Source organism: Astatotilapia calliptera, chromosome 15, assembly GCF_900246225.1.
Source record: "Astatotilapia calliptera chromosome 15, fAstCal1.2, whole genome shotgun sequence".
Lineage (NCBI taxonomy): Eukaryota > Metazoa > Chordata > Actinopteri > Cichliformes > Cichlidae > Astatotilapia > Astatotilapia calliptera.
Window position 1 is genome coordinate 18,745,171 of NC_039316.1, and position 13,029 is coordinate 18,758,199.

A 13,029-nucleotide genomic window follows, 5' to 3' on the forward strand; every position below is an offset into this window, starting at 1 on the left:
AATTCTGAACTTCTGTAATTTAATCAGACTGCTCACCCCCATTGCCATTCATAGTACACCAACATAATTTACTAACAGGAACAAGTAAATAAGAGGAAAGTTCCTGTTTTGGGGTCTAGAGTAAATTCTGTAATTTTACTAATTTATTATTTTTTTATTTTTTTATTTTGTTTTATTGTCTGGCCTGCCTAAAAGGTAAAAGGACTCAAGTCAAATGTGTTAAATAAATCTTAGTATCCCACTTTTTCAATGTATATAGTCAACAACAAATACAGTAGATGTGCTATTTCCAATGCCTTAATTAGTCTTCTGTTATATTTTTTAAATGAGCCACTGTCCAAACAATTCCTCTGTTTCTTCTCTGTTAGTTTTGCCAGCAGTTAACCTCAATGGCATCAAAAGCAGCTAGTGTGTGAATTGAACAGTAAAATATATGTATATGTGTGTGTTTTCTCCTTGTAGGGTGACAGCGGTGGTCCTCTAGTGTGTTATTCGCAAAACAGGTTTGTCTTGCAGGGTGTCACATCCTGGGGTCTGGGCTGTGCTAATGCCATGAAACCTGGCGTCTACGCTCGAGTGTCTAAGTTTGTGGACTGGATAGATAGAACCATCAAAACCAACTAAACTGCAATGTGGTTATTGAGGATCTTAACATATGTACACTGTTCTGCTCTGATATTACAAGCACTGCTGACTGATGTGGATACACTATAAACAGCGCATGTTACTGGTTTAAAAAAAAGAAGGACAATGAACAATGAATGAAATTTGGAAAAACAATACTTAAATGAAACAAGGAAATTATACAAATATTAAAAACGTACTTCCTTGTGTTTGGGTGAAATAAAATGTAATCATTCAGTAGTCGTTTCCCTGTTTTTCATCTGATCTTCAGACTTCAGAAGATTCTTCATTTGATGATTTTCTTCATGGCTCTGCTTTTTCCTGAGAGAGAGAAAACATTTTGACACTACACCCACAAATAATGCATAGTAAATGTCTATTGAGATAAGTTTCCTTATCAGTTACAATGAAACTTTAGTACAGACTTTCTTTGAATTTTACGTAAGTTTTACAAAAAGAAGTGATGAAAAACAAATGCTAATTGTAATGCCTTTAAAAAGTAATATGAACTCAGAAGAAGGATTACTTTACTCATTAATATAACAAGTTATACACAGTGCTCTTCATATGGACCTCTGGACTAATACTTTAGCTGTACTCAGTAAACGGGATTCTGAATGTGTTATGACTGAAAAAACTGGGACATTTTACCAATTAGGGAACTCAATATCATCAATGGTTTCAGGGAGAGGTACTCCTTTGGTTTCAGGAAGTAACAGCACCAAACCTCCAGCTATGATTGCCACAGCGCCTGTACCAAAACAAGATGCAGATAATGTCAGTGTAATTGCAAAATTATTTTAATTATTTCCTACAAAAAAAGCTAAAGACTTTTCAATTTCAGATATTGTTCTGTTTTTTAAATTTAGTGTGTCATAATCACACTTAGGCTAGTAAAAATATATATTTCTGACTCAAATTGTTGTTGATTAAAAACTAAATAAAAAGCTTTTAACATCTTTGTAATAAATAAAATATCGAATGAATAAACAATTATCACTTTTTAAAACACTCATGAGCTCCTACAAAAGCATTAAAGGAACTGGTATCAGTATAAAACATTCTCTGAGCATTAGCTAAAAATATTGCATTTAATGAATTACTTGAATTATTCACTCCAAAGAATAGTTACACAGGCAGTTAGTAACATTGTATTATACTGTGTGGATGGCTCAAACTCTGGACAGTGGGCTCTATAAAATGAACTGAAACTTGTAATTTAACAGATTACTTCCTTTGAATAACCTATAAGATGTTAAATTCTAGTTTACTGCTTCAGGAAACATCCTGAAGTTGTTGTCGAAAAAATACTGGCTAAAGTCGGGTGACAAAAAAGGACCATTCACAGTCAGCAGCCAGTACAACCATTACTCAAACCTGCAAGAACATTATTCTATAACTGATGTAATTCAACAACACTGTGAGTGCCAAAATATTTTTTGTAATTTCTTTGTAGTTTTACATAAGTAAAAATTCACATTAAGTGATGAAGGGGTTTTACAGCAGCAGTAGACTTTTTAAAAAAAGTTTTAAATGTTTTTAAGGACAAATATGGCAAATCGAAACATAGTGATGCTATATTACTACTAGATTACTACTTACTACTTTATTCCATAAATAGTGTCACTGCTTTGTGAAATTATATCTGATCCATTTGTTTTTCCTTGTTAGGATCTGTTATTAAGAGTACATTATTAACATTTTATGGATGTTTTTGAAAAGGTAAATCTATGAACTTGATTTGTTACCTTTTAAAACCCAGTTACTAGTTTTTTTTTTTCATATACATGCTTACTGGTAAACATTATAAACCCACCAAAGATGATGAGTGGCAGTTCCAGCCAGATAGCAGCCAGTCTGTACAGCAGGAATGAGGACACAATGCCTCCAACATCACACAGAGTAGAACAAACAGACACTGCCAGGTTCCTGTATTCAGTCAAAATGATGGAGAGATAAACACAATTTCCTGGTTATAACTTCAGCAGGTTATAATTAGTTTCCTCACCTGACAAATGTGGGGTAGAGCTCTGTGTTAACAAACACCACCATCTCAAAGGCCATGGTGATCCCCAACCGACCGATACAGGCAACCGCTGTCTTTAACCAGAACAAGCCTGAGATACACACAGGAAGTCAATAACCAATGGGTACCAGGGTGGTGACCATGTCTGTGTTTTCTGTACAGTCTATGCATAAAACTCACTGTCAGGAATGAAAGCAGCAATGAAGCACGAAGCTCCAGCTACGATATTCGCAGTGGCGAATGGGAGACGCCGGCCAATACGTTCAATGGTGAAGAGGATAAGGAAGGCGGCAGGAAATTCCACCAAGCCAGAAATGAGAAAGTCAATGTAGACGTTTCCTCCTGCTATCCCCAAGCGCATGACGAGGCCTTGATAAACCACAGCACTGGTGAACCTGTGCACAACAAACACAGAGGTTCAGCATCAACTGCATGTAGGCAAAAAAAACGTGTGTGATTTCAGGCAAGTCTCACCAGTTGAACATGAGGATGAAGGTGTGCTTTCTCATGTTTGGAGTTCTGATTAGGTCCAGCAAAGAGGCAGAGGTAGACTCACCTTCACCATCAGTCAGTGACTGGGAAATAAAAACATGGAAATGTGAGATTAAAGCAGGATTAAAAAGTGTCATAAAATAATGGTAGAAATAAGGAGTTAATAGGTCTTAATGTTTCCTGTTAGTGGAAATGAAATGTTAGAGAATAGTTTTGGTGATTTTCTTTATCTTTGTCAACAAATTCCATTAAATACTAAAATCAGCAGTAAACTGATAAACATATTTGGTGAATATATTGTTCCTTTAGTCATTGCTATCTATAAACTCTTAAATTGTTCTGTAAGTGAACTATTTAATCGGCCTACCTCCGTATTCTTGAACAGTGTCCTGTGGTTCTCTCTGGCCACAGCTTCAGTGATCTTCAAAGCTTTGGAGGAACGGTTCTGAGAGATGAGCCACCTCGGAGACTCTGGGATAAACCTGAGAAACAAAGAAGTGTCTAAAGGTGCAAGTCTGTAGATAAAAATCTTAACTGAAAAGATTTATACATTATTTAGGAGATGAGGAGCTTTTTAACTCCCTGGAAAGTGACTATGGTAAATATGCAAGGTGAAAATGGTTATTATTATGGAACAAGTAATTAAACCAGCATATTAAGCTCATAGCTCTTTTGCACATAAATCTATTTAATACTTAAATTTTTTTGTCTCCGTGTATTTATTCATGATATTTTTATTTTATCTATTTGTACATGTTAACCGGCATCTGCGTGTGGACAGCAGAGAAAGAATTTCATTGTACAGAGAGAAGCTTTTTCTTTGCACACATGACAATAAACACTTTGAATCTTGACTCTGAAACCACAGCAGGAGAGGAAGAAGTACTACATCTCCGTCCACCTTGCTGACTTCCATAACCTTACTTCTTGCTTTACTATTTAAAGGCCAGAGTGCTTCCTGCATCAGCACAGAACAAAAGCAATGAGATACATCATATATAAACCATAGTCCCAAAGATAATGGGCAGTTTTTGTTTTCCTTTTACTATAATAAATTTAGTGGGAAAATCTATTTTGATCTAAAAGGGAAGCACCATCTCATGCTAGAAGTACTGTAAGTCTTGTTTCCTGATCCAAACTCACATACCACTTTATTACGTAACCTGCATATATGCCTATTTGTGCAATTATCCAAACAACTTGCAGTAGTGCACAAAATCCTTGATTAGTATCCAATTGATTAGTATCCAAATGTGTGTGCAAGGAAAGCCAAAAACAGGTTTGAGGGTCTTTTCGAGACAGAGGCGAGGCTGCCATCTCGCGCCATCGGCCCCTCTGGCCAATGGACAATATTGATAACACTATTATGTGAAAAAATGACATAGAGTGTTGGACATTTCTGAACAAGTACAGATCTAAAATTTTACATAAGAGTGATGAAAAAGTGACTAGTAGTTCATTTCAAGTGAGCATTTTTTTCTGGATGATCACGCCATGTGGACTGTCATGTCCACATGGCGTGATTGGTAGTCCAATGCCTTGCCCCCGACTCCCTAACCCTTACTGTGATGCAATGATTGCCTCAGAGATCAGGCGATCAGCATGCTGAACACTGGAATATTCATATATACATATATATATATATGAAGGTGACGCACTGTCATAAATGCCACTGGTCATTTATGAGCGCAAAGGCAGGCACAGACAGATGTCTGTTTTTGTTTGACATTGTCATGTGTACACGATGACAATGTCAAACAACATTGAGATTTTTTTTTTCTTTTTTGTTTGTTTGGTTTTTTACCAGTAATAACACACGAAGAGCACGTAGGGCACAGTGAAGGTGACCTGGAGCCAGCGCCAGTCTGTGATAAAGTAGGCGAGCAAAGGAAGGATGAGGAGACCCACACTGAAGAACATCTGGTACAAGATACCCACTGTTCTCCTGTACTTCACACCAACAATCTCTGTGACTAACAGAGGGACAGGAATGGTATTAAAAGTAAGACAATTTTGTTAGAAACAAAACAATGTGACATGCAAAAATAACACAAGTATATAAATTCCACAAATGTAAGAAAATTCTTGCATTATTCACCTAAAAATAATTTGAAAATGTATGATCAAAAGTTAGGTCGTGTCATTTCTACACAGTTAGCTATGAAAATGCCTCAGAGAAAAAATCTGTTTCAGAAAACATGGAGATGATTACGCAGCACATATGAGGTCATCCAGCCTCCTTTGACACTGAAGCCAAGGATGGTCCTGAACACAAGGATGGAGATGTAGTTTGGCGCTATAGCCACTGCGATTCCTGCTACTGCATTCAAAATGTTGGACACCAAGAAACTGATCTGCCTGCCAAACCTGCAGAGTGAAATGGAAAATACATCAGGTGGGGATTCGTTGAATGAATATTATTTTGAAAATAATATATTCACTCCAGGACACATCAGAGCCACAAGTCTAGCCACAAGAGGCCTGCAGGAGTGTGCCTATTCATACCACACAAACATGCCTTCATGTGTTTCAGGGGTGTTATAGTTATATATTTCTATAAAACACAGTTGTAATTATACAGGGTGGGCCATTTATATGGATACACCGTAATAACATGGGAGTGGTTACTGATATTAAAGTCCTGTTTGTGGCACATTAGTATATGTGAGGGGGCAAACTCCTCAAGATGGGTGGTGACCATGGTGGCCATTTAGAAGTCGGCCATCTTGGATACAACTTTTGTTTTTTCAATAGGAAGAGGGCCATGTGACACATCAAACTTATTGGTAATGTCACAAGAAAAACAATGGTGTGCTTGGTTTCAACGTAACTTTATTCTTTCATGAGTTATTTACAAGTTTCTGACCACTTATAAAATGTGTTCAATGTGCTGCCCCATTGTGTTGGATTGTCAATGCAACCCTCTTCTCCCACTTTTTACACACTGATAGCAACACCGCAGGAGAAATGCCAGCACAGGCATCAAGTGTCCGTAGTTTCAGGTGCTGCACATCTCGTATCTTCACACCATAGACAATTGCCTTCAGATGACACCAAAGATAAAAGTCTAAGGGGGTCAGATCGGGAGACCTTGGGGGCCATTCAACTGGCCCATGACAACCAATCCACTTTCCAGGAAACTGTTCATCTAGGAATGCTCGGACCTGGCACCCATAATGTGGTGGTGCACCATCCTGCTGGAAAAGGGTGTCTTGCATTGAAATCTGCTGCAATGACCCGGTTACTGCGTTCACCAGATATCAACACAATTTCAATCCGCTCCTCACGTGTTAACCTCGACATGTCAATGGCTGTGAACAAAGAGAAACTTGTAAATAACTCATGAAAGAATAAAGTTACGTTAAAACCAAGCACACCGTTGTTTTTCTTGTGACATTACCAATACGTTTGATGTGTCACATGGCCCTCTTCCTATTGAAAAAACAAAAGTTGTATCCAAGATGACCGACTTCTAAATGGCCACCATGGTCACCACCCATCTTGAGGAGTTTGCCCCCTCACATATACTAATGTGCCACAAACAGGACTTAAGTATCACCAACCATTCCCATTTTGTATCCATATAAATGGCCCACCCTGTATATGTTACCTGGCCAGCACAGTAAACTTGATGGTTGTTGGAGCCTCACCTGTCAGCAAAGTATCCAAAAGCGAAACTGCCAACCAAGAAGCCCACATTGAGAGTAGACTGGAACATGTCCACCAACCATCCATCTGAACACACCAGATTGAACTGAAAAAGGAACAAAGACATTTTTTCATGTCTATATGAAAACTTCCAATTTCACTTACATACCTGCACAGTTTAGTCAATTAATACAGAGAAATTTTAGGGAATTCTCTTAAATCTAAATCAACTTTGTTAAGTTTACGCAAACTGTCTTCTCACCTCTGTGACGAAGGATTTCCTGCCTTCATACTGATACTCCCAGCTTTCCTGAAAGACAAAAAAAGTAAACATTTAATCCAATACGGACAGTTTAAACACTTCACACAAAGCTTTTCAGTTGTATTTTGCTCAAAGAAGTCCTGCCATTAATTAATTCTTCGATCTTAAATATGATCAACCTATCTCTAATGATCGGCTATGTACCACAGGCCTTCAAGCTGGCTGTAGTTAAACCTTTACTCAAAAAGCCATCTCTAGACCCAGCAGTCTTAGCTAATTATAGGCCAATCTCCAACCTTCCTTTCATATCAAAAATCCTTGAAAGAGTAGTTGTCAAACAGCTAACAGATCATCTGCAGAGGAATGGTTTATTTGAAGAGTTTCAGTCAGGTTTCAGAGCTCATCACAGCACAGAAACAGCTTTAGTGAAGGTTACAAATGATCTTCTTATGGCCTCTGACAGTGGACTCATCTCTGTGCTTGTCCTGCTAGACCTTAGTGCAGCATTCGATACTGTCGACCATAATATCCTATTAGAGCGATTAGAACATGCTGTAGGTATTACAGGTACTGCACTGCAGTGGTTTGTATCATATCTATCTAATAGACTCCAATTTGTTCATGTAAATGGAGAGTCCTCTTCACACACTGAGGTTAATTATGGAGTTCCACAGGGTTCAGTGCTAGGACCAATTCTGTTTACATTATACATGCTTCCCTTAGGCAGTATCATTAGAAGACATAGCATACATTTTCACTGCTATGCTGATGACACCCAGCTCTATCTGTCCATGAAGCCAGATAACACACACCAATTAGTTAAACTGCAGGAATGTCTTAAAGACATAAAGACCTGGATGGCCGCTAACTTTCTGCTTCTTAATTCAGATAAAACTGAGGTTATTGTACTCGGTCCTGAAAAGCCTAGAAATATGGTATCTAACCAGATTCTTACTCTGGATGGCATTACCTTGGCCTCCAGTAACACTGTGAGGAACCTTGGAGTCATTTTTGACCAGGACATGTCCTTCAATGCACATATTAAACAAATATGTAAGACTGCGTTCTTCCATTTGCGCAACATCTCTAAAATTAGAAATATCCTGTCTCAGAGTGACACTGAAAAACAAGTTCATGCATTTATTACTTCCAGGCTGGACTACTGTAATTCATTATTATCAGGATGTCCAAAAAACTCACTGAAAAGCCTTCGGCTAATCCAAAATGCTGCAGCAAGAGTACTGACAGGGACTAGAAAGAGAGAGCATATTTCTCCTGTTTTGGCTTCCCTTCATTGGCTTCCTGTTAAATCCAGAATTGGATTAAAAATCCTGCTCCTCACATACAAGGTCTTGAATAATCAGGCCCCATCTTATCTTAATGACCTTGTAGTACCATATCACCCTATTAGAGCACTTCGCTCTCGCTCCGCAGGCCTACTTGTTGTTCCTAGAGTATTTAATAAAAGTAGAATGGGAGGCAGAGCCTTCAGTTTTCAGGCCCCTCTTCTGTGGAACCAGCTTCCAGTTTGGATTCGGGAGACAGACACTATCTCTACTTTTAAGATTAGGCTTAAAACTTTCCTTTTTGCTAAAGCATATAGTTAGGGCTGGACCAGGTGACCCTGAATCCTCCCTTAGTTATGCTGCAATAGACGTAGGCTGCCGGGGATTCCCATGATGCATTGAGTTTTTCCTTTCCAGTCACCTTTCTCATTCACTTTGTATTAACAGACCTCTCTGCATTGAATCATATCTGTTATTAATCTCTGTCTCTCTTCCACAGCATGTCTTTTATCCTGTCTTCCTTCTCTCACCCCAACCGGTCGCAGCAGATGGTCGCTCCTCCCTGAGCCTGGTTCTGCCGGAGGTTTCTTCCTGTTAAAAGGGAGTTTTTCCTTCCCACTGTTGCCAAAGTGCTTGGTCATAGGGGGTCAAATGATTGTTGGGTTTTTCTCTGTATCTATGAAGCGCCTTGAGGCGACTTATGTTGTGATTTGGCGCTATATAAATAAAATTGAATTGAATTGAATTGTTTTTCGGACATTTGTCTTCCCCAATGGGAACAGGCTCCAACTAACAAGTAACTCTGTAAACTGTAAGGTTTCGCACTTTTAGAAGCCTTGTGTTGCTTACAACACAGTGTCTTACCTTTTTCTTGTTGATCCGTACTGAATACAGTGAGGCAAAAAAGTATTTAGTCAGCCACCAATTGTACAAGTTCTCCCACTTAAAAAGATGAGAGAGGTCTGTAATTTTCATCATAGGTATATTTCAAATATGAGAGACAAAATCCAGAAAATCACATTGTCTGATTTTTAAAAAATTTATTTGCAAATTATGGTGGAAAATAAGTATTTGGTCAATAACAAAAGGTCATCTCAATACTTTTTAATATACCCTTTGTTGGTAATGAAAGAGGTCAAATGTTTTCTGTAAGTCTTCACAAGATTTTCAGACACTGTTGCTGGTATTTTGTCCCATGCCTCCATGCAGATCTCCTCTAGAGCAGTGATGTTTTGGGGATGTCGCTGGGCAACACAGACTTTCAACTCCCTCCTGTCACGGCTGGGCAGCAGTCGTGTGGTGAATTGAGAAAAGGATCCAAAATGCAGGCACTGGCTGGGGTGCGAGTGAGTGTTTATTTACAGAGGTGATAAGGTGACAAAAACAGGAAGAGCAGAGCAGGGAGTAAACAAACCTAAACTGGGGAAAACTAAAGAACTAAACTTAAACCAAACACGCACGGGAGGAGGAACAAAATGCACAAAGAAAGATGGCGGAGAGACGCAGAATGAACACCGGGTTACACAGAGTAATGCAGACAGACATGGCGTTAGACAGACAACGCAACAGAGAGCACAGGAAAACACAGGGCTTAAATACACAGGGAGTAATCAGGGAATGGGCCACAGGAGGGAGACACAGCTGGGAGCAATTAGGCTAACGAGACAGGGGAGCGGTAAAACTGAACACACTGACATGAGACATGAACTTTCAGAATAAAACAGGAAACTAAGAGACACAGAGAACCAGACAGGACACTGAACTTGACAGGCAGACTCATGAGCAGACACAATAACACCATGGACAGACAGAGAGAACACAGGCAGGCATGAAACAAAAACACTAACACATAGCAAACCTAAACAAAAGACAAAACAGAATAACCGAGAACAAAGAATAATATAAAGAAACACAAAACACAGAGTCCTCAGACTCAGGACCATGACACCTCCAAAGATTTTCTATGGGTTAAGGTCTGGAGACTGGTTAGGCCACTGCAGAACCTTGAAATGCTTCTTACGAAACCACTTTTTCGTTACTCGGGCGCTGTGTTTGGGATCATTGTCATGCTGAAAGACCCAGGCACGCATCATCTGGAATGCTCTTGCCTCCTTGGGAGGTTTTCAGTCAAAACCTCATGAAACATGGCCCCATTCATTGTTTTGTTTACATGTTTCAGTCTTCCTGGTCCCTTTGGAGAAAAACAGCCCCAAAGCATGATGTTTCCACCCCCTGCTTCACAGTAGGTATGGTGTTCTTTGGGTGAAACTCAGCATTCTTTCTCCTCCAGACATGACAAGTAGAGTTTTTACCAAAAAGTTCAATTTTGGTTTCATCTGACCATATAACAATCTCCCAATCCTCTTCTGGATCATCCAAATGCTCTCTAACAAACTTCAGACGGGACATTTACTGGCTTAAGCAGAGGGACACGTCTGGCACTACAGGATTTGATTGATTTCTTCACACTAAGCTGCTTACCTTTTGCAGATTCAGTCTTCCCAGCCTGGTGCAGGTCTACAATTTTGTTTCTGGTGTCCTTTGACAGCTATTTGGTCTTGGCAATAGTGGAGTTTGGAGTGAGTCTTTTATGCTGATAAGTTCATACAGGTAACGAGTGGAGGGCAGAGGAACCACTTACAGAAGAAGTTACAGATCTGTAAGAGCCAGAAATCTTGCTTGTTTGTAGGTGACCAAATACTTATTTTCCACCATAATTTGCAAATAAATTATTTAAAAATTAGACAATGTGATTTTCCGTTTTTTTCATCATTTTGTCTCTCATAGTTGAGGTACACCTATGATAAAAATTACAGGCCTCTCTCATCTTTTTAAGTGGTAGAACTTGCACAATTGGTGGCTGACTAAATACTTTTTTGCCCCAGTGTATATGGACAAGGAAAATTGTTTTCTTTGGTTGTATTCTTAATAACTTATTATCTACCCATTATTAAACATTGCCAACTCAGGTGCTACTGAGTAGAATGAATTAAAATATATGAAGATTAACAGAACGCAAGAGATATTCATTCATACTCATAGTGGCATTTTGGAGCCAGCCTCAAGTGTCCATTAGAGGAACTTTAGTATTTGGCACTTTGTTTTCTTCATGGATGACTTTTCTTCAGTCACCAGTGGCTGAAAACTAAAAGAAGTGCACTGGGGGTAGAGTAGGCCCTGAGCACAGAACAAGCAAGAACAATGTGTAGAATCTAAAACCATAGTAAATGTCTGTTGCGCTGATTCAAATTATTTTAACGCAGTGCTCAGGGAGATATCTGGTCTCTGACTCATCCGCAGAAGGAAAGCGACGAGTCCTAACATCCAGTCAGTCTCATAAGTAAAAATAGTGTAAACTATCTTCAGCCACAAGGGGTTCTACAACAGATGGTCTGTCCCCCACAGAGTCGTATTATCAACATCATGGAGTCTGTGTGGGACTGATTACATCAAAAGCGGCTGAGAGAGCAGAACACAGAACAGCTCTGTGAATTTCTCTAACATGCTGGAACAATCTACCAACCAAAAAACTGTACCTTGAACACTTTATCTTGTGTAAAAGTAGTTAAAGGCTGTTTTGTTTTGTTTTGTTTTGGGGTTTTTTGGCCTTTCCATAACGTCACTGATGAACAAAAACATTAAAAAAAACATTTTCAGTCTTCTTTTTGTTTCTACTACCTATAACAGCACTGAATCCATTATTTAATGCTCAAGACTGACATTATTAAACTATAAAACTATAGTTAAATTATAAAACATCACCCATTTATCTACGTAAACTGTGCATATGAAACTATACATGAAACTATATGAAAATTATACATAAACACTGTGAAAAACAGTCATATAGGAACTGACCTTGCATGCTGTAAGTGGGACTCCACTCAGGTCCAGTTCCTGTGTGTCACAGGTCAGCTCTGTGGCATTCCAGTCCACCTCATACTGCTCGCAGGTGCTGTGCTGCACCAGTCCAGAGTTATTGACCAGAGGCACCGTCAGTCTGCGACTGTCTGTCAGGTTCCAGCCGCATGCATGCCTCCTCTCCACCACTGCAGGGTCCCGACACCAATGATCAGGGGTGAAACCCTGGAATACGATGCCGACGTATACCCCTGCAAAGGGCAACGACAAGAGGCAGAGCAGGGCAAAGATTCGCCTCTGACAGCGGCCAAATGACCCGGCTTCTTCCAAGAGGTCATCAAAGGTCATCCTTACTGTCGCAAAGTTTAAGAAATCAAGTCAAATCTTGTTCTGTTCAGCAAACCATGGATCAGTGCAAACTATCAGAGTCCCTTCAGGGGTGCTTAGACCTCGTGCACCTCACACTGGTCGATCCACAAGTCCAAAGGGGCCAGATGAAACACAGCTGGGTAACAGCGTGTTACTGTTTAATAAAGTCAAACACAGGAAGAAAGCAGGATTATGCAATCATTAAATGTATGTCTTCTTAAGGAATGCTTGAATGGCCTTAGCTTCAATATTTATGCACGATCATCACATCACATGACACGGATGGTCAGCTGTCTTTTATTTTTCTAAGAAAATGGTGTGACGTGTATTAACTACACAATAAAAATGACTGTGTTTGAATCACTCTGCCTCCATCCACTGTATTCCTGGAATTTGTAAAAAAAAAAAAAAAAATGTATATATAGAACAGTGTTACATTAAACAGTACATATTTATTTTCT

The 13,029-nt window shown here is 39.2% G+C and overlaps 2 protein-coding genes across 7 annotated transcripts in view; one reads left to right on the forward strand and one right to left on the reverse strand.

The window, feature by feature from the left end:
• Positions 1-864, forward strand: part of LOC113006846 (plasminogen-like) — an 88,348-nt gene extending 87,484 nt beyond the window's left edge. For all 6 annotated transcript variants that reach the window (XM_026143051.1, XM_026143050.1, XM_026143049.1 and 3 more), the window contains one exon: positions 463-864. In XM_026143051.1, coding sequence (XP_025998836.1) covers positions 463-624 — 162 coding nt within the window. In that variant the 3' untranslated portion in view covers positions 625-864. The remainder of the gene's footprint in view (positions 1-462) is intronic.
• Positions 844-12,671, reverse strand: LOC113006848 (solute carrier family 22 member 2-like). Its single transcript, XM_026143057.1, has 12 exons — positions 12,197-12,671; positions 7,053-7,100; positions 6,793-6,896; positions 5,355-5,509; positions 4,947-5,115; positions 3,510-3,624; positions 3,125-3,225; positions 2,831-3,045; positions 2,633-2,741; positions 2,441-2,553; positions 1,276-1,375; positions 844-945 (listed from the first exon to the last, which is right to left on the reverse strand). The coding sequence occupies exons 1-12, from the start codon at positions 12,545-12,547 to the stop codon at positions 855-857; spliced, it is 1,671 nt and encodes a 556-aa protein (XP_025998842.1). The 5' UTR covers positions 12,548-12,671; the 3' UTR covers positions 844-854.
• Positions 12,672-13,029: the final 358 nt, after the last annotated feature.